This window comes from Leishmania braziliensis, chromosome 29, assembly GCF_000002845.2.
Source record: "Leishmania braziliensis MHOM/BR/75/M2904 complete genome, chromosome 29".
NCBI classification, from domain to species: domain Eukaryota; phylum Euglenozoa; class Kinetoplastea; order Trypanosomatida; family Trypanosomatidae; genus Leishmania; species Leishmania braziliensis.
Window position 1 is genome coordinate 493896 of NC_009321.2, and position 23674 is coordinate 517569.

Below are 23674 nucleotides of genomic sequence, written 5' to 3' on the forward strand. Positions count from 1 at the left end.
AATCAAACCACAAACGTCGTTGTGTCCCTCTCTCCTCCTCTTTATTGTTTTTTTTTTTCGTCTATTCCATCCCCAACGTTCTTTATCCTCTTCCACCCCCTCCCATCTCGCTCTTCATCTCTTCACTTCCGCCTCTTCTCTGCTTTCCAACTCGCCTGCTCGCTGTCACTCTCTCTGTGCGTGTCCCCCTCTTCTTTCCCCCTTTTTGAATGGTATTATAGACAAGTAGGCACTCACACGCTATTGTTGTATTTGATTGTGTTGTAGCAGCACGGTGTGCTGCCTGAAGCTTGTGCTGGGCCTTTACTTGCCTGACCTCCATATCTCCTCATACCATTTCCTGTGCGGTACTTGTGCCCCCACTTGAGCGTTCCCTCACGAGTGGTGCAGTAAAACAGAGCGGCACGGCGAACGGGAGAGAGCGAGAGTCAGCCTCAAAACTTCGTCAAGTCCACCGCCTCCCCTCTTTCCCCTTCCCCCTGCTTTTCCTCTCACCACAATAGAGATTCACCGACGGAAAAGAAAAGGAAAGCTCCAAGTCCCACAGCCGAGACGATCGAACGTACACCGGTGCTGCCGGGCGCCACTTTTATTATTCTTAGTGTTATTGTGTGGTTTGCATTTCATACCCTTGCCGCTTTTCTGTGCCTTCTCGAGTGTCCAGTGTGCTGACAAGAGCAGAAGAACAACAGCAACACAGGACCCATCAAAACTTTATCTTTCTCTATAAACACACGCCTACACATCTTTAATACACTCACATAGTCAAACGCCTAATCCCCTCCCCCTTTCCCATCCCCGCTCTGCCGCCGCTCGCTCGCTCGCTCGCTCTCTCTCACACAGGCGTGCCCACCTCTTTTGGGTGATATCGAGTGGTGGGCCCATTAGAGAGCCAAAAATTTGTCTCTTCTCTTTTGGCCTTCATCTCGTCTGCATTGCGTTGCTAAAGCACGCAGCAGCAGCAACAAAGCCAACGAAAGGGGCCGCGACACATTTGGGGCACATTCACACGACCAAGCGCATATACAAGTCCGCTGCGCTCCTTCTTTTCATCTTCTCTCTTTCATGTCCAGTTGGGTGACTTCGATTAGAATACTGACATACCCACGAGAAGAAAAGCCGAGGGAAAATAAAGCAGCTTTTACCTCCCCTCCTCTCTTGCCCTCTCCATGTCGACGCAGCAGCCAGAATGGACTCAGGCGGCCTCTGAGTTGATGGCCCGCACCGTCGCACTGGCACGCAAGAAGGCAAACGGTTATCTCCACCCCGCGCACCTCGCCTACACCATGTTTGAGGATGAAAACAGTCTTGCCTCTCGTGTGTTGCGCAAGCTCAGTGCCGCCTCGGTGAAGGAGGCGCTAGAGGCCCGTGTCGATGCGATTCCCACGCAGACCCCTGCGCCAGCACAGCCGCGGCCCAATTCGGACATGATGCGCGTGCTGAACACGGCGGAGCAGGAGCGTGTTGCCCTCGGTGATACCCTCATGGCAGCTGACCACTTCCTCCTGTCGCTCCACGAGAGCAAAGAGGTCGGCAAAATCCTGGATGCTGCAGGGGCTGGCAAGAAGGCGATCCGCGCCACGCTGCTGGAGATGCGCAAGGGTAAGAAGGTAACGTCGGACTTCCAAGACGAGAACTACGAGTCGCTGAACAAGTACGCAATTGATCTGTGCAAGCAGGCGGAGGACGGAAAGCTGGACCCGGTTATTGGCCGCGCAGACGAGATTCTGCGCACCATACGCGTGCTGTCACGCCGCACGAAGAACAACCCGGTACTGATTGGTGAACCTGGAGTTGGTAAGACTGCGATTGTGGAGGGCATTGCACAGCAGGTGGTGCGAGGCGACGTGCCAGACACCCTTGACGGCATTCGCATATTCTCGCTGGATATGGGTGCGCTGGTCGCCGGTGCAAAATACCGCGGCGAGTTCGAGGAGCGCCTGAAGTCCGTGCTGAGCGAGGTGAAAGAGAGTGACAGGAAGATCATCCTCTTCATTGACGAGATTCATCTCGTGCTCGGCGCTGGCAAGTCGGACGGCGCGATGGACGCCGCGAATCTGCTGAAGCCGCTGCTGGCCCGTGGTGAGCTGCGTACCATCGGGGCCACAACGCTCGAGGAGTATCGCAAGTACGTGGAGAAGGACGCCGCCTTTGAGCGCCGCTTCATGCCGGTGCACGTAAATGAGCCGTCGGTCGAGGAGTGCACAAGCATCCTGCGTGGGTTGAAGGACCGCTACGAGCAGCACCACGGTGTGCAGATCACAGACAAGGCCGTTGTGGTGGCGGCGCAGCTGGCTGACCGCTACATTACCAACCGCTTCCTTCCAGATAAGGCGATTGACCTGATTGATGAAGCTTGCGCGAACGTGCGCGTGACGCTGTCGTCGCGGCCAGCCGAGATCGACGTTCTCGAGCGCAAGAAGCGCCAACTGGAGATTGAGGAGAAGGCGCTACAGCGCGACAAGGACGCGTCGGCCAAGGAGCGGCTGAGTGCTGTGAAGGCAGAGATTCAGAAGGTGGTGGAGAAACTCAGCCCACTTCTTCACAAGTACGAACAGGAGCGTGCCCGCATCGACGAGCTGCAGGCAACGCAGGCGAAGCTAGACGAGAAGAAGGTGAAGCTGGAGCGGGCGGAGCGAATGAGCGACATGGAAACGGCCGCAGACCTCAAGTACAACGTTATCCCAATCCTTCAAGACAGGATCCGATCTCTCAAGGAGGCGATCGAGAAACAGAAGGCGACGATGCTGCAGGGCACCGTGACCGAGACGGACATCGCCGGCGTTGTGTCGCGCTGGACCAATATCCCGGTGACGAAGCTGAGCCAGACCGATCGCGAGCGCCTGCTGCACCTGGCCGACCAGCTGCACCTCCGTGTGAAGGGCCAGGATGAGGCGGTGAACCGCGTCGCGGAGGCCATTCTGCGCTCACGTGCCGGTCTGGCCCGCTCTGACCGACCCACCGGCTCTTTCCTGTTTCTCGGCCCGACCGGCGTGGGCAAGACAGAGCTGAGCAAGGCCGTTGCTGCGGAACTCTTCGACGACGCCAAGTACATGGTACGACTGGACATGAGCGAGTACATGGAGCAACACTCTGTGGCGCGGCTGATTGGCGCCCCACCGGGGTACGTTGGCCACGAAGAAGGCGGCCAGCTGACAGAGCCTGTGCGCCGCCGCCCGTACACGGTGGTGTTGTTGGATGAGGTGGAGAAGGCTCACCCGAACGTCTTCAACGTGCTGCTGCAGGTGCTCGACGACGGGCGGCTGACTGACTCGCACGGCCGCACGGTCGACTTCTGCAATGCGATCATCATCATGACATCCAACTTGGGTTCGCAGTTCCTGCACAGCATGGGCTCTTCACCAAAGGCCTACGAGGCAACACAGGCGCAGGTGATGGGCGAGGTACGGAAGTTCTTCCGCCCAGAGTTCATCAACCGACTGGATGACATCATCCTCTTCCGTTCTCTGGGTTTCGACGAACTGACTGGCATCGTCGACATCATCATCGAGGAGCTCAATGGCCGCCTCAAGGACCAGCTCATCCGCGTCTCGCTCACAGACGAGGCTAAGCACTACGTCTTGGAGTCCGCCTTCGACGCCGAGATGGGCGCTCGCCCGCTGCGGCGGTGGGTCGAGAAGAACATCACCACGGAGCTCAGCCGCATGATTATCTCGCAAGAGCTGTCGCCGAACAGCACGGTGAAAGTGATTCTCGGCAGTCATCATAAAAAGTTGTCCTTCTCGGTGAAGCGGACGGCGGCGGCGCCATGAATCGCGGCGGCGGTTGCGGACTCGGGCAGCACTGATGCCGACGACGGCGCAAGCAGCCAGTCCGCCTCCGCCAATGGATATGGAGAGACGAAGCGAAGACGAGCTGAGTGACGGCAGACACGACCGGCGCCTCCCCCCTGATTTTTCGGTGAATGCTGCAGGCGTTTGTGCTCTTTCCTCACTCTCTCCCTTCTTCACAACAACACAGCGCCCGACCACCCGCGCTGACGACGATTCCACTCCTGCATTCCTGGTTTGCTGGCGTGTGCGTGCGTTGTTTTTTCTTCTCCTTTTCCCCCTTTCGCGGTGACCACATCGTGTCTCTCTCTCTCTCTCTCCGTGTGTTATCCGTATGTGTGCACCTCGTCATAACCCCTCAGTGATCGAGGGGTTTGAGGGCATTTCTTTCTCTGCCCCCACCCCCAATCTCCGCTGCTCACTTCCTCCCTCCTGACCCCTCTCTCGCTTGCCTACTCTTCCTCTCACTTCGCTTCTTTTGCTCTTTCTTCTCTCTCCACGTGCTGATGCCTCCCTCATGGCATCACAAGAGCGAGTAAGTGAGTAAGTGAGTATGTGTGTGTGTGTGTACTTGTGTGTATGCAGGCATCGGGAGGGTGCTGCGTTGCTTTTTCTTTCGGGTGCGTGCCGTTCCTTGCGTTTCTTCCTCATTTTGGTGTGGCTGTTGTTTCCCCTCGAAATGCGTGTCGTACCTCCTTTTCTACGGCTCTACAAATGCGGCACATCCGCAGCGACACACCGTCATGTGATAGCGCACTGCTTCTGCGCCGTACCTTTTTTTCTTGTCCACTCGTTGGTGTTTTCTTGGGTCGTCTCTCTTCTTCTGGCAAGGGAGGCCTCGGCGCGTGGCACCCTAAGGGGGCAGTACCCACTCTGAAGGGAAGCCAGGCAGCCCCCCCACCCCCTGCCTCTGCCAATGCCGAGCCCTCTCTGGCGGTGACAGGGTGAGGAGCCTACGATGCAGAGGGGGGCCAGGGCGATGCATCGCTACTGGTGCCGGCGCTGCGTCAGAGCGACATGCAGCTGTGAACACGTTTGTGCCGTCCATGTGATGGGCAGCGTGTCGGCGTGACTTGAACGCGTCCTGCCGGGGCCTCGCCTCCTGCTGGTGTGTGTGGGGGGGGGGCGCCGGGTGGGGGCCGGCATGGTGGGAGCGGCCTGCGGGGTTTGGGGCGGGGGCCGTGCTGGGATGGCTGGGTCGGGGCATTGCTGTAATGCGTGTCTAGCGCTGCTTCGCACCACGCGGATGGGCCTATGGCAGGGCCTGGTAGAGTGGAGTCGTGCTCCTGTGTTGTATGGCAGAGAATGGGGGCTCGTCGAAGGTGAAAAAAATTATTTCCGATGATATTGTGGCCTGTGCTGTGCCGTCGTGCGAGGGCGCCATTTTGTCGGACGCTTTTCCTTGACGATCTTTTTCTTTTCTCTGTGCCATTATGTTTCAGCGCTTTCTCTTTCTCTCCTCTGTTGCTCTCTACGGCGCCACTGTGTCACATTGCCTTTTCTGGCGTGCCTGCACGAGGACTGCTCTCCCCGCATTGGTTTGGTAGAGTCCCCCCACCCAAAATATTTTTTGGGGGCGTTTTTTTTTTTCGCGGTTTGTTTCTCCTCGTCGCGCTTATTCTACTGCCTCCACAACTACGACGGGACCACCACATAATCTTCCTCTTTCTCCCTCACTTTTCTCTGCCGTTGTTCTCTTGGCTCCTTCCTAATCGCACCTTCCTGTGTGGCGATTATGGTCATGCGAGTGACGGCAGCTACGAGGGGCTGTGTGATTATGCACCGGAATCTGGCGACGAGGGTGAGCACCGGCACGTGACTAGCCCCCTCGTCCTTCACGCAAAGACACATGCAAAGGTGCGAACAAACGAGCGCCGAGGAAGGACATCAAGGTGAAAAAATGGTGGCAAGAGGAAAAGGTCCCTATGTGTGTCCCCTTCATCGAGGCATGCGCGCTTTTGCAGTGAAATGCGTTCCCAACGGAGCACTTCGCTGCGACTGCAAGTCGAGCCGATCCATTTCCAACCCAATCGTAAGTACGGTCTGGGTGTTTCCATTCTCCTTACGGCAGTGAGCCAAAGAAGGCATGCCGCATTTTCGTTGCCATCGCTCCACTTGTTGTGTTCTTAACTTTTATTCGACCATTTCCCTCCTTCTCCTTCCCTTGTGTTCGTCTCTCTCCCTTCCCCCCTTTTCCATTTCCGCAGCTCAGACTGCTGCATCGCAGCGAAGTAGTGGTGACCATTGAGGGGTGCCACATAAGGGAGAGGAGCACACCTCAGCCCCTTCCCTCCCTTCCTCACACGCAAAGCAGCACACCGTTCCTCCCAACCGCACAGGCCCTCTTCGTTTTAAACGGAAAGACAAATAAGGATTACACCCACGCGCCACCGCATGAACACTCACGCAGAGAGCTGCGCACGCTGCCGCTAAGCGCACCACAAAGGTGAAGGCGGGTCGACTGGGTGCTACAGCATCGATCAGCGAGTACAAAAGACGCAGTGCAGTAGCTCCTTTTTTTCTCCAGATCTCCCTCCCCCAAAATACGTACACACACGCACACACTTGTGCGCGTAGTTTCGCTGGATAAGATGATGGAGCATGCTTGTAGAGACGGGCTCCAGAAAGGAAAGCAGGGGAGAAAAAAACAGAAAGTTTGAGTGCAGCTCGTCATCCCCCTCCTTCTCTCGTCTTTCTCTCGCCTCCTCGCAGGGCCGCTTTAGCGTATGCCTCGGCTTGTCGCTTTTTTTTCGTCTTATTCGACTGCCCCTTTGCTTGAAGCGGTTGAGCTGTGCGTGAGGCGGTGGGAGAGTGGGTCTTGACCTACTGCCAAGAGAACGGGGTCAACCAAGACATTGCACAACAAGTATGGCTGTTGTTACAGACTCGCTCTTTCCCTTGTTGTGGGGCTCAGCACGGACTCTACAACGGTGGTAGATGGTATATTGCGACGTATCTGCGCGACACAGTGCTGGCGCTTCTACCCCGTCACGTGGAACTCTTATTTCAGCTCGTCTTTGGTTATTGTGAATAGTGAAATAGCGACGAAGCTGACAAGCTTTCGAAATCGCCAGTGGCTGAGGAGCCGGCGCCCGCCGCATGAGTTATGGGCCTAGTCGCCGCTCTCAGACGCCAGTCCAACTTCCCCCCGCAACTGTGATACACGGTACAATGCGCTACGACAAGAGCTACTGGGCAGCAACCATCCCACAATAGAAAAGTACGAATGCTGAGTTGATGAGACAACAAGCGACGATCTTCGCCCAGTTCTACACAGGAACTTCTCTCTGATTCCCGCAGCGGCGAGTGACTGGGGGTGATAGCGCCCAGTACAGATGGTGTGGTGCCCCCATGCCCGGCGGTCTTTTGCCATGAGGACCGACGACCCGCCGTTCTGCCCGGTCTGCCACGGGAGACTCGCGTGCCGCTCTCGAGGCTCGGCGTATACCTTGTTTCATATTGAGATCTTGCATGCAGCGGCCTGATGACGCACCTCTCCCTCGCGCTGCATGGGCCTCCCCCGCCGGGTGCCTGTGGCTGCCCCCCTGCGCCCCCTCGGAACGACAGGCCACGGGCTCGTTGTGCGCCGGCACGCGCCCCCTCCGCTTGCCACACCCGCTGCTGTCCACGGCATGCGGGGGCAGGAGGGGGGTGGCGCCACGCTGTTGCCAGAGAGCGTCAGAGCAGCGCCCCTCGGCAACAACGCCGTCGCGAAGCGCAGAGGCCAGCAGTGCACGTGTGGTGGGCGGGGGCGGCGTGACTGACGAGAGGCGCGTGTGCCGGGAGCACGGCAAGGGCACCCCGAATCGCACCATGGGAGCCCACCAGACTCCGATGCGGCGTGTCGCCGCGCCGCTTGGTGCAATGCCGCGTGCTGAAGCGATGAGGGGCGAAGCACGGCATACAGGCAGGGCACGGGGTCTCACATGGCCCTGCCCTGCCGCTGGCGTGCTTCCTCGTCGCTCTCATCCGGCGTGCGCCTGGACCACCCCCTGCCCACCTGCACGGCAGACGCCAGCGCCCCGCCCTTGAGCAGGACCCTGGACGCTTTCCGCGTGGATCGAGGTGTGCGGGTCAGCCTGGCACCTCCGACACCCATCGCGCCGCACGCGGCCGAAGAGGGGGCGGGGACGAGTCCATATGGCGCGTGGCCCTGCTGCGGCGGCAGGCGGTCCGTCCTAGAGGAGCAGAGCGTAGCCGCAGTGCAGCAGAGGCGTGTGTGGGCTGAGGCTGTGCGCGTGCGTAGTTGTTGCCTTGCTCGTTGCGGACTGACGCGAAAAAAAACAAAAAGGAAATATTTCCGCTGTCCGTCAGCCGTGACTTGTATCTTTCTCATCCCCTGACCCGCTGAGTGCGGATCGCTGCTTCCCTTCTACATTCAGTCGCTTCCGTATTCTCTCCTGTTTCTTTCAGTTTTGGTCGCTGTTAGCCCTCGCTGCTGCTCTCCTGTGGCCCCCCTCCCTCCCACTGCTTGACTTCCACTCCCTTCTGTTAACCCCCCGTTTTTTTTTTCCCGCCTATTTTTGGGCTCCCTCTTTCGGGGATTGGTGCGCACTTTCTGTGCCCCCGTCCGTTGCGCATCTCTTTTCTGAAGAGCCGCACAAGAGGGGGGGTGCGTCTTTTTAGTAGAACTTAACGAAGACCGCAGCGGCGCTGGATACAACCGCCAGGGGGATCTTTTCCTTTCAACTTTATCCTCTTACATACCCCCTCTGTCGAGAGCCTTTGTTTTCGTTTGATAGTCTGCCTCTCTCCTGGTGTAACTTACGCACCCTATACTGAAGCGTGGCGCCACCGACAGTGAAGAGCACTTTTCAGCCCTTAGTGGACGCACGCCTCCCGCAGGAGCTTCTCACCTTGACCACACGCTCTCCTACTTCAGCTTCGTGTTCTCTGGAGCGGCGAGGTAGGCAGACTCGATATGCCCTTCGTCATTCCAGTGGCTGGTGGTGCTGCCGCAGGCTCAGCGATTCACTCCCCCTTCTCAGGGAGACACAGAGTCTCCTCTTCCTCTTCCCACAGCGTAGCTGATGGCAATGGCTTAGAACACAGGCCGGCGCAGCGGCAGCAACGCGCACCGGCCCCCTCTGTGCCGATCTCCCACAGCACGTTTGTGCAAGGGGATCGATACGGGGTGGACACGTCCGCCAAAGTGCGCCGCAGCCCTCCGTCTCAGAAGGAGCGCCAGTTCGAGAAAAAGCCTTACGAGTGCCGTCGCGTCATCCCGACCCCGCCGCACCGGCAGCTTTTTCTTGTTGACGGCTACGGCAGAGCAGGCGCCCTTGATACGCAGGGGCACGAGAGTTTACTCGCTACGTATTCGATGGATGACGGCTGCAGTGGTAGCCCCAGCGGTGTTTATGGTGAGGTGGCGCGTGCGGGAACGTCAACCGCGGCTCTGTCGGACCGCGCTGGCACCAGGGTATCTGCCCCCACGTACATGTCGTCTGACACCCCTCCTTCCGCCACATCCCGTGTCCAGCTCTCCAACAGCTCATCGGGTGTTCGCAACGTGCAGGCTGCTTCACCAGCGCACAGTCCTGGGGCACCATTCTCGACAGCCACCGCTTTTTCTCCAGACCCCAATAGCAGCGACCGAAAGCACGAGCAGCCCGATAAGTTGCTTGCGAAACAGCGCTTCGACGAGCCGGTGGAGCTCCAGGTGGAGTCCATCTCCGCCTATGCAATGCGGTTCACCCTTGTGCTGTGGTACACGAGCCTCGCCGTGGCTCTCGTCGTTCAAGTCATTCCTAAGGCGCAGTGGTCGATGGTGAACATCTGCGGCGCAGATTACGGCGTAGACCTGCGGTACATGGACAAGTGGACGAGCCCCTGTGTGAGTTCGACGCCCACTGTAGCGCCCAATAACACCCTCACTACCCTAGCGACGGTGTCGCTTAGGTGGGCAGGCGCGAACTTGACCCGCCAGCAGAGCAGTATGGTACGCTACCGGCGTCTGGTGCTGAGTCTGCCTCCGCCGGCCGACCAGGCGAGTAGGGTGCAGGAGTATAACCTCGTCGCCCAGACTCGCATTTCGGGCGACGGTGCCGAGCGGGTCTCGGAGTACCCCTTCACGATGCGCTGCGACAGGACGAAGCGCCGATGCGACGTGGCGCGTGTGCCGGAGCTCTTGCTCGGCAGCGCGCCAAAGTTTGCGGGCGAGTTCAGCGTTACCCTAGCCTTGGTACCGGAATCGCTGGCGGCTGGGGCGGCCGGTGGCTCCGTTGGCATTGCCTACCAACGCTCTGCCTACACGCTTGCCACCATCGTGTGGCGCTACGTGCTTATGTTCTTATCGCTGATTCACACGCTACGCTTCGTCGTGTACTGCAAGTACACGGGCACCCTGTACGAGCAGAGGTGGACGCTTATACTTCAAGTGGCACTGCTGTGGTACATGAACCCGCTGTTCGCGCTGAACATCACGAATTGGCCCTTGTTCACCACACTCGCGTTCATGGAGTATCGTACTCCCACCTACTTCATGGCGGTGTTTATTGCGTACATGCTCTCCGTTATGAGTGCCTCGATGATGTGGACCCGCCCCAAAGAGGCGCAGCCGAATGTCGGTGCCTTTGCCAAGCTCAAGGCCTTCCTCGTGCGAAGCAGGAACGTGTGCGACCCACCCATGTGGACCAAGTTACTCATCTCTGCCTACATGCTCAGCATCGTTGTGCTGGACATCATTGATGCGTGCGTGCACCGGTACGTGTGGAACTCCACCTCAAACAGCGAAGCACAGTTCAAGCCGCTCTACTGGTTCGTCGTCGCCCTCCAGATTGCTGGCATTTTCGTCTGTCTGTTGCTCCTCTTCTACCTGCGCAGGTACCTCGGGAGCAAGCCGTACTTGGAAAGCCGTCCTCAACAGCTTGCCTGTCGCGTGTTCTTGATGATCTTCCTGTCCGCCATCGTGTACTGCGTCATTCACTCTCTCGTGTTCTTCCTGCTATACAACCGCGGCTACCCGGCGCTGACCTCGCAGCAACCCTTACTGCAGCTTCCGATCTTGCTAGTTGCGGCCTTATTTGTGAACATCATGACGCTCGTCTACACCTCGCAAAACCGCAATGAAAGTGTCCCAATCCACCCAAAGGACCCGCGTTGGAAGCATGTGGTGTGGCCCGACTCGTGGTACCGCTGGTTGGCGCGACACGGCGGCAGCCAGTACATCTTCGCTACGGAACGGGAGGAGATGCGGTTTTACCGCATTCAGCTTGAATTCCGACGTCGGCAGTTCTTGGCGAAACAGAAACGTCGCCAGAAGGGGGGTGGGCTGTTGGCGAGCCTCGTATCCACCATGGCTGGCTCTGCTGTCGCCACGCCGCGGGAGGTTACACAGGGCGCAGTGCCGCTCAGCGTGCAATCCCCTATCCATGACCTGCAGAGTGACGGCCACCGTACGGCGAGGTCGCTGCAACGGAGTGGCAACGCTGTCACGTCGTGGCGCACGGATGTATGGGAGTCGCCGCGGCCGAGCAGCCATGTGGGCGCAGCAGACATGGACGACACCGCTGATGATGGCGGCAGCCAGCACTGTAGCGAGTCACCCGATGTGCAGGACAACGACTGTGTCACCGTCAACCCCACGCGCCGCGGTCGCCGGTCGGATGCTCTGGTAGCATGGGGAGCACGCCACCCGGCCGTCGCGTGTAGTCCGCCGCGTCGCTTTGACGATGACGGTAACTCTCTTGCTGCGACCACCACACTCGACATGCAGAGCAGTGGGTGTTGGGGCGGGGGTGTTGATGTAGGCTCGAATGGCTTGACGCCAGTTAGCATAGCGGCGCGACACATCATCAATATGGATCGCTTCAGCAGCTACTTTTTACCAGACGACGACGATATGACTGGCAGTGGCGAGGGAGGCGCTGCAGAGTCGTACTCTGGCATCACGCGCCATAAGTCATCAGCCGGAGACGCGTACGCTGTTGAGGGCCCTGCGCGGCGGCGGTCTCGCATGCTGCAGAACGCATGCGCCGCGCGAGGTCGTGACGGCAGAGACGCCAGTATTAGGGTCGGCAGGCCCTTACAGTGCCAGGCATCGTGGACAGCGAATGCCTTGATGCGCACATATAGCGGTTTCAACCGCCGCGACGGCTGTACCTCTCTCTCACAGGCGCAGTCGGAGCTCGCTAGCGGGTGTCAGCACCATGCACGATCCCGCTCGGATGGGGACATGCCCCTTAACTCGCCAGGGAATGGGGACACAGGGGTGGCCATGTGCCACTGCAATACCCCTCCCCGGCATAACACGCCTCTACTGGCGCAGCGGTCACGCTACCAGGATCCCTCCAGTACTGTAGGCGTAACAGGCAGTATTGAGACACCCGTGGTAGCGACCTCGAGGCCACCGCGGGCAGCAGCTGAGGGTTCAGCTGATATTTTAGTATTGTCGCAAGCCGCGAGTGATAGGGAGCGGGGCAAGGATGGACAGCGGCAACAAGGCGAAACTGGAGTCGCGTTAAGCGCCTGCAATGGCGTCTTTGCGCGCCAGCGCGATCATATGCAGTGCGCAGTGCTTCAGTCGCAGCCGCCGACCGCAGATGCAGCCGGTACCAACGATGGCAGAAATGTCAAACGAACGCCGTTTGCTGACAAGGATGACCCTCTTGCTCTGTCATCCCGTTCGCCAATGTTGGCGGCCGATCCGTCTTCTGCCGCGCCAGTGAGCGACGCTGGCGAGGACAGCGCACGACAACGCTCTGTGCACGGCGAGACCGGAAGTTGTCCGTGCAGGTGGCACTCTGGCGGCCACGATGCGCTGTCCAACATCTCCTTCCGCACCTCGAGCGACAGCAAAAGTGACCGCGCGCTTGGTGGCACTCGCTCTCTCCTGGGTACCCTGACCCTGGCACGAGAGCGCCTCGGGGCGCTGATGGGGACGGTGGAGCGGAACCTGCTGGAGCGGCCGGTTCGGGGGCTGGACTGGCTGGAGGCACACATCTTCGAGGCAGCGCATCGGTATTTTCAGGAAATCCAGTATTTGCCCTTTTTCAACCTCGAGACCGCCATCGACTGCTTCAACATCTCTTGGGAGGCCTACAGAGTGGAGGAAAGCACTGATGACCAGGCGATTGAGACGGGTAGCAAGGTGACACCGAAGAATTTTCCTCGCACAGTGGCTCACCTTATTAAGCAGGTTCTCTGCGGCTGCTGTCCCGCAGAGGAAGACACGGGCGACGACGCCGAGGACGGCAGCGAAGGAGAGGCAGAAGACGAGGACGAACGCACGTGGGAAGCCGTTGAGCAAGTTCGCGGCGGCGCTGAGAGGACTGCGGCAGCTGTGTCTGCCATCGGCGGCGATCGCACGGAGCAGGGGCGGCACCCACACTCCACGCCACGCAGGCGCGGGTCGAATGTGGTTATTGTGCACATGGGCGCCGGGGGCGGCGGCGGCGCGGCGCGGGGTGGTGATGATGGGGTCGCTACCTCACAGCCAACCTCCACGTCCGCACTCGCCGCCAGGAGCCCCTTGGGCCATCCCGTGTTGTCACCCCCGGGGCCTGAAGTGGGGGTGGCAGTGCAGAGGACAGCCGCAGCCGCCCCCCACCGCACCGAGGCGCTGCCCATGAACGTCGAGAAGTACGGTTTTGTGCGGCTACTGGTCGCGGAGGCGAGGGACGTGCAAGTGCTCATGGTGAAGATGGACACAAGCGCCCCAGAGCATAAGGGCAAGGCGCCGCGTATCATCATCGGCTTCCGCGGGACAGCAAACTTGAGCAACGCCTTGCACGACGTGAACATCCACCGGGTTGTGTGGCGGGAGATGGAGAATGCAGACCGCCGAGAGGCAGCCAACGCGATGGGCGAAGCGGGCACCGAGAGAGCGAGCACCGTCGGCGACGGCAGCACCACGGCTGCGCAGCACCTCGGCTGTGCGTCCTGCATTCGCTCTTGCCTGTCCAGGGCGTCGTGGAGGCCCACCTGCCACGCCGGGTTTCTTACCATTTGGAAAACGCTGAGGTCGACAGTCCTGTCGCGGCTGTGCGACATTCTGCGCGACGACCGCGGTACCGTTTATCGTATCTTCACGACTGGCCACAGTCTCGGCGGCGCCTTGGCGTCTCTCTGCGCGTATAGCATCACCTACATACTGAGGCGCATGGACTACCCCATCACAGACGTGACCGTCTACACATACGGCCAGCCACGCATGGGCAATCGAACGTTCCAGCGTCTGTACAACAAAGCCGTTCCACGCACATTCCGCGTTGTGAATGAGAGCGACATTGTCGTGGCTGTGACGATGTTTGGGGGCTACCACGTTGGCATCGAGGTGGACGTGGACCGCAACGGCAACTTTATTGTGAAGCCGACAGGTATCGAGAAGCTGTTTCTGCCAACGAGGGGGCGGGGCTTGAGAGTGATTCACCATCTTTTGACTAACTACGGGGTTTCGTTGAACGCAATCGCCTCGCGGACCCCATGTCCAGCGCGCGGGCTCGACTTCTACTTGACTGCCGACCCCAAAAAGGTGGAGGCCGAGGTGAAGATGGAAGCGACCCCCACAGTGGAGTTGTAGAAACGCGAGTCAAACAAACAACCTGTGCACAGAGGGCGGCCCCTGCTGGTCGCAGCACGGAGCGAGGTCACGTGGCGACCACTACTGATGGCCGTTTCTATCATTATATCGGTAGGTCCCTTCGTTGCGAGGGCGCCCTCGCGTGCTTTCGACTGCCTCCACTGCTGGCCTTTTCGAGAAGGACTAAAGAGGGCTGTTCTTTTCATGAGCCTACCCGATGGAGACCGATGTACATACGCGCACACGTAACCACGCTTGTAAGCGCATGAGGGGCGTGGCGTAGGGATTCGCAAGCGCTCTTTTGTTGTTGTCCGCCGAGAGGGGGGGCATTCACAGGGAACCGTTCATCGACGAGCATAGCGGAGGAGACACCAGCCTTCACGCTTGCATGCACGGGCGCTTCGCCTCCTACGCCTTCACACTGCGAGGGTGGTCCGTTACGTTGGGCATGCTTCAAGCTTGCAACTTGGAGCATGCGTGGATTACTAAAGCAGTTGCTCGATTTAACGATACTTCAGCGGAGGCGAGAGCGATGCGCCCCATTTCTGTATCCCTTTCCCCTTTTCCAATTCGCTTTGTTGGATTTCAGCATCATCCTCATCATCGTTGCGCTCCGACCCCTCGAAGGACTGTCTGGTGCACGTATCTCTCTCTCTCCCCCTCTTCTCTTTCCTTGGCTTTTTCTCTCTTTGGTGTTTCAATCGATCGGCTTGACGACGGTTGTCGCACCGACAATCAAGAATTGTGATAGCAAACCCCCTCCACACCACGCAAGCAGGAGCTGAAAGAGCAACACTACGAGCAACAACAGCGCCAAACAAGAAGCAGTCAGTCAAAATGACGGCGACAGCAGCGAACACCGCCGAGGCGAAGCCCTCTATTCTGCAGACGACGGAAGCACTCCTAGCTATCCCTTCGAGTGAGACCGTGTGGTCGGCGTGGTACAAGGAGTCGGAGGACAAGTTTTTGGAGTTCAAGAGCTTCGAGCCGGTGCCAGTGGCGGGAGGTCCAGGCAACATGTCCCGCACCGGGTCTGTTCGCACTTTGTCGATGCGGCAGATCAGCGGGCAGTTTGAGGAGGAGGTGGCCAAGTCGTGGGAGGAGGACTGGGAAGACGAGGATGTAGAGGACACCTTTGAGTACATCATCGGCCAGATTTCACAGCTTCATGTCACCAAGGCCGTGTCCAAATAGTGCGCGCAAAAGTGTCGAATGCTTGCCTCCCGTCTCTTTACATGCGAGTTGCTCGAGCGGGGTATAGACGGACACCACCGTCAAGGCAAGTCGACGAAGCGAGAAGGACGCAGGTTTCTCGTCCACTCTGTTGGTGTTGCTTTCATCTTTCCTTCTCCCTTTCCCTCCGCCTCCCCCTCTCCTATGCCCCCAAGGCCGATTATGTGGCGACACCTTTGCCGCTTTGATTGTGTCGCCTGTGTACGACTTGCTCATTTGACGCGTGTGCGTGTACGCCTCTGTTGAAGAAGTCACCATGAATGAGGAAGACCTAGCCGCGCGTAGCCATGGCGGTGCGCGACTATGCATCATGCCATTTTTCTGCGCTCCTTTTGTGGGCACTGTCTGATGGGGCCATGTCGACGTCCTCGAGCTGCTCCCTTTCCATTTCCCTACAAGGATGGGAGGCGGGAGAAACATGCTGCCTGCCGATGACAAGGGAGTGGGTGGATGGGCGTGCGGTCTTTGGTTGTTATCTGTCGGCGACTTGTGCGAAAAACATGCGCTGGCTAGACCTAATGCGGCTACTTTTTTTCTGTTAGTGATTTTCTTCCTTTATGTTTCCATACCGCGTCTCCTCTTAACCTCTCCGCTGTCTCGTGTGCCGTGCCTGCCTGATTACTCTCCACCACCTTTGCCACGCACTCACACGCCTGCACGCCTCCCCGACCACACCCTCCAATCCTTCTTAGTCCACACTGCACGCATGCCAGGCCATACCTCACAGAGGCCGGCATTCACTACTGTAAGTTGAAGATTGACAGAGGAGTTGTGCGAAGCGCGGGGGAGGGGGTGGTGCGCTCGTCGGTCTAAGTGAGGAGCTGCCCTCTTCGTGCAGTCCATCTTTTTCTCTCACGTCTTCGGTGTCACCCTGTGCCGAGGTGGCGTCACAAAGGGAAGTCCGCCACCCCACACCCCACACCGCCCACCAACGCAAACGCAGACGCAAACGAAAAATAAAATAAAATAAGAGTCCTACACAGCAGGCAGCCCCCCAAAATCTTTTGACGTTCTTCTGATCCACCGTCGCCCCCACAAAAAACAGAGAGGGAGTGTTGCCGCCGCCGCGCTTCGCACGACGTCACCTAAGCGAGCCGGTGATTCTGGAGGTAGCAGCTCTGACGCCAAGTCGCTATGTTCTCACGTAATGCTTGGCGTCTGGTGGGGAAGACAATTATCGCAGCTGCCAAGCATGAGGTGCCTAACAATGACAATTTGAGCCGCGAGAGCTCCCCCTGCGCCTCTATGTCAGCGTCGGCTACCAAGAGCGCTGCTGCAGCCTCCGCCCCTGTCACTACTTCGGCGTCGGCGTCGTGGATGGCAGGGGCTGCGTGGGCTAGCCTGGGTAATGAATTTAAGAGCGTTGCGGAGGAGAAGTTCTTGAAGCCCGTCCCGGACCAATTTCTGACGCCGCGCGCCACGACCGACGTACAGCCCGCCGAGGAGTTGTTGTCGAAGCTAGTGGAGGAGAATGCGGAGCGGTACAAGGGCATCGACGTGCGAGACCCATCCTCCATGGCTATCTACGAGGGTGAACGGCCGCGGTGGATGACGATGGGCGGTCAGGTGCGTGCCGTATCGGAGTTTATCTCTGGCCATCTATGCCACCACATCTCACTGCCCGAGTGGAAAGATCTGTTCGACCTAGAGTATGCGGAGATGGACCTGACTTACTGGCTGTACGTGTTGCACATCCACCTCGTCAGCCGCCGTGCGACGAGTATCCCGATTGAGAGATTCAACCGCCGCCGCGAGGTGCTAGAGGAGCTGCTAGTGACTATGTTCGATGGCTGGGCAGCCACGTCAGAAGACATCATGGGTCGCCCACCGCTGAATAAGATTAAGTACTACATTCGGGATATGTACTACGTGACGGCTGTTAACTTTGAGGAGGCGCTGCTGCACGATGGGCCGGGGGCGGACATGATGCTGGTGGGATTTCTGATGAAGTTCTGTCCGCTTCCGCGGCCGGAGGATGTGCCGATGTTCACGTACTACACCCTTGTTCATTACGTCCGCTTTCACACGGCTCTCTTCGACCGTATTCCTGACGAGGAGTTCGCAAAGGGGAACTTCAACTTCTTGAGCCCGACCGACCCGCTCATCTTTAGCCAGTACAGCGACATCGCGTACGATGAAGTAATTCGCGGCTGGACCGTGGAGGAGGGAAAGGGTAGTGCCGCTTCATCGGCACCGAGTCACTTGTAGTGTCGTTCTGCTGCTGCTTGTTGTTGTGGTGAGGTGTCGTTTTCCTTTTCTGCAGAGCTGGCGTAGCACACGCAATGTAGTGCTGCTTGCGGTCGTGGTGCTGTTGGCGGTTGTGCCGATGCCCCCCTCCTTGTCGTCAGTTCTTTTGCTCTGCGTGCACCACCTCTGAGTTTTCCCTCCCTCTTCCCTCCTTACGTCCTCTTCGACGAGCTTTATCCCCCTGTTAGGCAGTCGCGCTTCGGGCTATCAGTGCCTTGCGGCTTCTCCGACGTGACTGGCGAAACATCTTTCAGGGGTTGTGGACGTGACGGCGAGGGATGCATGCAGAGCAACGGGCGACGAATCAGTACACGATATTCGTGTCTGGTCGAGGTGTTTCGATCGCTTCTCAATGTGCTGCTGCGGGGGTGGTGGTGTGCCTGTATGTGCGTTAGCGTGTCCGTGCGGTTGTACAAAGAGTGTGTGTGTGTGCTCTCTTGTTCGTTCTTAAATGCGGGCCCTTCTCTTGGCAATTCTCGAAAACACAGTCAGTGCGTCTCTCTTTCTCTCTTTTGATGGGCGTTTTGCTGCCCGGCTGGATGTATTGCTGACTTGCATATACATATATATATATATATATATATATATATGTATTCCGCCCTGGTGATTCTATTGCTAAAAGGAAGCGAAAAACTCACCTCACACATGCACCTCATCACCAGCGGTGCACCACACACACACACACGTTTGGCTTTTCTGCGCTCGTTCGGCTACACGTGTGTGTGTGTGTGTGTGTTGTGAGCCTCTTCGTCTTTCGTTGTCTCTCTTACGTTCATCATCACATTTCTGTAATTCAGAGGGTGCGCGAAATAGTCCAAGCAGGAGGCAGATATGGTCTCTGCGGTAGCGGCCAGGCATCGCAAAGAAGATGGCAGGGGTGTGGGGCAAGGAAGGAAAAAAGGCGCAGAGGCGCGGCTGTACATGTGCGGCGTCTTCACACTCCTCACAACTTCCCTATCAACCCCCTTGTCATTGTGCCCCCACCGTATGTCAAGCATGCTGGCACCGTTAAAAGCCAAATGTGCCAGTGGCGGCGGCTTTGCGGTGAGTTGGCAGCCCTCTCTCTTGTGCTCCACTCTGCTACCGTGGTGAGGGTAGTCAAGCGGTCTACTGCTGTAGCTCCTGTCTACTGGGGTCTTTTCTCTCTCTCTCTCAGGTCAGATCGAGGGGTGTGTGAGAGAGAGAGAGAGGTAGAAACTATCCCATCCTCACGCCTTAACTTCTGGGATATTGGCGGTGTGTACAGGTGAGGTTGTGCTGGGTTGCTATCCCCGACGTCTACCCACACTCCCCTTCCCCACCCGTAAAGAAAGAGCGTTGCGGTGGCACTTTCTAATTGCGTCGTTTTCCCTCTCACTGTTTCGCTTCTCTTTCCCTCTCGCGCTCTCCTCCACACCTCCTCTTGTGCATGCCGGGCGGTTGTGTGTGTGTGTGTGTGTGTGTGTGTGTGTGTGTGGGCGTGTTGCATCTACGTGATGTTCATGAAGAATACAAGGGCTAACGTACACACGCACCCAGACAGACAGACCAGACCAGACACACGCAACGCACTTCCCCCCCCCTCCCCCACCCCCACCGCCACCAAAGACGAAAAGTCAAACAAAAACACACGTCCGGGCACACCACCCCATATTACGCGATTCCTTTTCTCTCTCTCTCTCTCTCTCTCTCTTCTCTCTCTGTCATTTCGTTTGTGTTGTTATTTATTCAGTTTTGTTCCCTTTCTTTTCTTCGTTTCTTCTTGGCTCGCTTCTCCCTTTTTGTCGATTATTTGTTAGTACTCACATCGAAGACGATTGCGTCCCACACGTAAGCAAAGGCCAAATACCCTGAGAAAGAGAGAACCAACAAGACCGACGCCCTCCTTATAGTTTTCACTTCGCTCTGGCCATAAGCGTGAACAACCACAACCACAACCACAACCACAACCACAACCACACACGCCTCCGCCCACGCAAGAAAGAAAGAAAGAAAAAATCCTCTTCTCTTTTGGCTTTTATGTGAGTGCGTGTGCTCGTGCGCGCGTATGTGTGTGTGTGTGTTTCGCTGCGGCGACGCGAAAACGATCTCACCTCCGCACCTCCGCACTGCCGAACACTCCACATTATAGAGAGAGAGAGAGGCCTACCAGCGCAACTGTCTCGTCGTAGCACGCATCACCACGCATACGTATATACACACCTTATCACCCTTGGTGTGGTGAGCTTGTGTGGCTGTCTTTGCGCGCGCAGTGAGAGAGCGGTGCTTAGGCCTCCGCAAAAGTGGTGGGGAAAGAGAGGACAGCAGAGGCGGCTCTCTCTCAAGACTTTTTCTTTATCACTTTTTGTATTGGCACTAGCAGAGCACGTGTGAAGGGGGCGCGCGTGCACGAAGTGAAAGGATAGCCCACTCTTCATCGCGACCGCGCAACATTTCTTTTTCTTTTTCTTCACTTTGTGTTGCTTTACACTAACACACCCCCCGCACATACAGGCGTCAGCGTAACCAAGAAAGGAGGACGACTGTAAAAACTGTTCACTTGTGATCTTTTCCTGAGGTGTCTTGCTATATAAGTCTCTTTGCAACCGTATTATCTGTTGCCATTACACAGAGAGACGTACTCACAACACACACACACACACAGTCAATCGTCGCGAGCGGCTTCAGACCAAACGGAGAACCGGCTCACCTCTTTCCTTTTCTTCTCCCTCTTCATTTTCTTTTGTGATTCACATTCCATCGCTTCACAGAGACTCTTTTTCCTCTCCCCCTCCCTTTCTCTTCATCATGAAGCGCATCAGCGCCACCGAGCTGCATGGCAACGTGCTCAAGCTACCGCGTCTGCCCATCCCGTCCGTTGTGGCTACCATGGACGGGTACCGCTCATCTTTGCGAGCGCTGTGGTCACCCGAGGTGACGGCACCTCATCTAGCCAAGCTGGACGCCTTCCTCAACTCCTCTGCTCCTGTGTTGCAGCGGCATCTCGTGGATGCGGACAAGGCCGCTGCGGAGTCGGGCAAGGCACCGTTCACATATGTGGAGGGGCTCTTGGCGCAGTCGGCCCTCAACAGCCGTTTTCCGCAAGAGGTGAACATGAACGCTGCGTTTGTTCTGCAGCCGGGCATCCCCGGGGCGGATAGGACGCAGGCTGGAGTAGCCTCGGCCCTCACCTACGGTATTGCATGCTGGATCCACGAACTTCGGACGAACGGTCTTTCCGTCTCAGCTGACCCGGCAGCGCGGTTCGACGTGTCGCCGCTTCTCACTGAGTTTGGCCGAAGCCTCATTCCGTCCAAAGAGACTGATCTACTACACACCACGCCGCTGGAGAAGCTAAGGCACATTGTAGTGCTGCACGATGGTCATCCCTACATGGTCCGCGTCTTTGACGAGCACCAGTGCGTGCTCGACCGCAAGCTGATCCAGAAAGCCTTCGAGTTGATCCTCACTATCACCCCCGACCAAGACAATACGTCTCCCGTGTCGGTGCTGACAGCTGGTAGCCGCGCTGTGTGGGGTCAGGCGTACCAAGAGCTCCTTAGAACCCCTGAAAATGCCGAGGTGCTGCGCCTCTTCCACGAGAGCATCCTGGTGGTGTGCCTTGACAGCACGAAGTGGGGCAGCGACGAGAGTCTGGCGGAGGCCTCGGCCTTGCACGGCAGCAAGGAGGAGCTGGAGAACCGCTGGTACGACAAGCATCAGATGATTGTCTCCGAGGATGGGCAGGTAGCGTTCAACTTCGATGCGACGGCGAGCGACCGCGTGCACTGGGCCAAGTGGATAAGCGACGTACTCTCTATCCTCAAGGAGAGGGGTAGTGGCGGGTTGTCAACGGAAGGCATAGATGGCGCCGCCGTGAGCGGCATCGTGCGCCACCTGAGCGTGACATACGGCAAGTCATTCGTCTCGCACATCCGCGCGGCACGCCAGGAGGCTCTAGCGATTGTGGCAGACACCGAGGTGCACTCCATTCATATTCCCTACGGCAAGGCACAGCTGTCTGCGCTGAAAGTGGAGCCGGATGCGTTTGTGCAGATGTGCCTACAGTTAGCCATGCATAAGATGCGCAACAAGCTGTGCTGCACGACCGAAGTGTGCAGCACGGCTGGCTTTTTTCACGGCACAACAGAGCTTGTGCATACGACGTCTGAAGAGATGCTGGAGCTGGCGAAGCACCTTTCACAGTATCAGCAGGATGGCGAGGCTGCAGCGGTGCTGGACACAAACAGCAAAGAAACGATTGCTAAGTTAATTCACGCTACGAGCGACCGACATGTCGCCCTCACAGCTGCCGCATCGCGTGGCGAGGGGTACGACCGTCACCTGATGGCCCTACGCCACGTCGCGCGGATCAACGGTGACAAGGCCGCGCTTGCCTTCTTTGAAGACGGTATGTTCCTCAAGACGAGCACGTCGGTGTTGAGCACGAGCGAGTTTAGCCAGCCGTGGCTGCGGTATTACACGTTTGGCCCCATGCAGAGCAGCGGCTACGGCCTCGGGTATGTAATTGATGAACAGGAGGTGCGCGTTTCTCTCTCTGCCTTTACAAACAGCCCGACAACGAACGTGGCGGACCTGAAGGCGGCTCTGCTCCTGTCCTGCAACACCCTCTTCGAGGTGCTCGGAGGCGTGCCAGCCGCAAAACCCGCTACAGCAGGCGGCGCGAAGTGATCGCCTTGCGAAAAGATGCGCGACGTGGTGGGGAGCAGCCGATGCCTGTGAAAGAGGTAAAAGTGGACGAAGAGTCTGAGAGAGCGCACTTAGTCACGACAACACCCACAATCACACTCACACCGAAATGCTGCCAGCACAACGGGGCTCGATTGGATTGTCTTTTCCCGTGTTTTTTTTTTTTTTTGCGCTGTTGTGTGTTTGCCATCGGCAGGCCCTGTGCGTCGTCAGGGACACGTCATTTTACCCGCTGGTCTCGCCCTCTCGAGGTTTCTCATTTTGTTCATTTTCTCCCTTTGCTTTGCGCGTCGCTATACGCGGATACAGATGCTCCCTTTCCTCCCTCTCCCCACAAACAGAAGCGTAAGCACCTTTGCTTGCAGCAACCAATAAGTAGATGATAAGCAACAGCGACAGCTGTAGCGAACAACGATGGGAAAAAGAAAGGCGAACAGACATGCCTGCCAGAAACGTGTGTGCGTTTGTGTATCAAGGTGAGGCGTTGCGCCGGGTGTGCTGACTGAGCTGGACTCCCTTATCCACCTCTCCTCCCGCCGCGAGCATGGCTCTCGTATGACGCTCTCCCCCTTGTCGTCTACTTTGTCCCCACCGCTTTGCCCTTGTGGAGATCGTTGTTGTTGTTGTTGTTGGGTATCGCCGTCTCACTTTTTCGTCTACGCACTTTCGTCTCTTGGCCTCTTTATTATGTCCTTTTTGGTCGCTTTCTCGAGCTGCTCGCTTCTATTTTAGGATCGAGTAGCAAAAGAGGCACTTGAAGAGGTTGCCCATGAGGAAAAGGGGGTGAGGTGGGGAGAGACGCTCAGCAATTGTTTCGTGCTCGCCGTCCCCCCTCGGCATCGCTGCTCTTCGCAAGTGTCTCTGCACCTTTGCACGCTTTTTTGGGCTGTGGCGTCTCAGTCGATGTCGGCGCTTCAAGAAGGTGTGTTGTTCGGGGTGCGGGTGTGGGAGCGAAGTGATGTTCTTCGCTCTCTTCGTATCGTCGCTCTTGCCCGTGTGCTGTGGTGATTCGATGACGGGATCATATGTTTTTGTTTCCCCTCTTTTTTTTTCTTCGTTAGTGTCTTCTCGTCGCCCCACCTTTCGGCTCACTTTGCACTTCGCCGTTTTTTTTTTCTTTTCCCCATGAGCGCTCGTTTTCGTCTTACGCACCAACACCCCCTTTTTTGTGGTCGGCACTGGCTTGTGCGCCATCTCCTCCCCTCTCACTAGC

The 23674-nt window shown here is 57.6% G+C and overlaps 5 protein-coding genes across 5 annotated transcripts; all 5 read left to right on the plus strand.

The window, feature by feature from the left end:
- Positions 1–1169: 1169 nt before the first annotated feature.
- On the plus strand, positions 1170–3773 carry LBRM_29_1350 (putative serine peptidase; the record flags this gene model as incomplete). Its single annotated transcript, XM_001566429.1, has 1 exon — positions 1170–3773. One exon carries the CDS (start codon positions 1170–1172, stop codon positions 3771–3773), a length of 2604 nt encoding a protein of 867 aa, XP_001566479.1.
- A 4939-nt stretch (positions 3774–8712) lies between these two features.
- LBRM_29_1360 (putative lipase domain protein) lies at positions 8713–14313 on the plus strand (the record flags this gene model as incomplete). The annotated part of the gene is made up of 1 exon (XM_001566430.2): positions 8713–14313. The coding sequence occupies one exon, from the start codon at positions 8713–8715 to the stop codon at positions 14311–14313; it is 5601 nt and encodes a 1866-aa protein (XP_001566480.2).
- An 837-nt stretch (positions 14314–15150) lies between these two features.
- LBRM_29_1370 (conserved hypothetical protein) lies at positions 15151–15507 on the plus strand (the record flags this gene model as incomplete). The annotated part of the gene is made up of 1 exon (XM_001566431.1): positions 15151–15507. The coding sequence occupies one exon, from the start codon at positions 15151–15153 to the stop codon at positions 15505–15507; it is 357 nt and encodes a 118-aa protein (XP_001566481.1).
- A 1356-nt stretch (positions 15508–16863) lies between these two features.
- On the plus strand, positions 16864–17754 carry LBRM_29_1380 (conserved hypothetical protein; the record flags this gene model as incomplete). The annotated part of the gene is made up of 1 exon (XM_001566432.2): positions 16864–17754. The coding sequence occupies one exon, from the start codon at positions 16864–16866 to the stop codon at positions 17752–17754; it is 891 nt and encodes a 296-aa protein (XP_001566482.1).
- Positions 17755–20559: 2805 nt separating this feature from the next.
- LBRM_29_1390 (putative carnitine/choline acetyltransferase) lies at positions 20560–22443 on the plus strand (the record flags this gene model as incomplete). Its single annotated transcript, XM_001566433.1, has 1 exon — positions 20560–22443. One exon carries the CDS (start codon positions 20560–20562, stop codon positions 22441–22443), a length of 1884 nt encoding a protein of 627 aa, XP_001566483.1.
- Positions 22444–23674: the final 1231 nt, after the last annotated feature.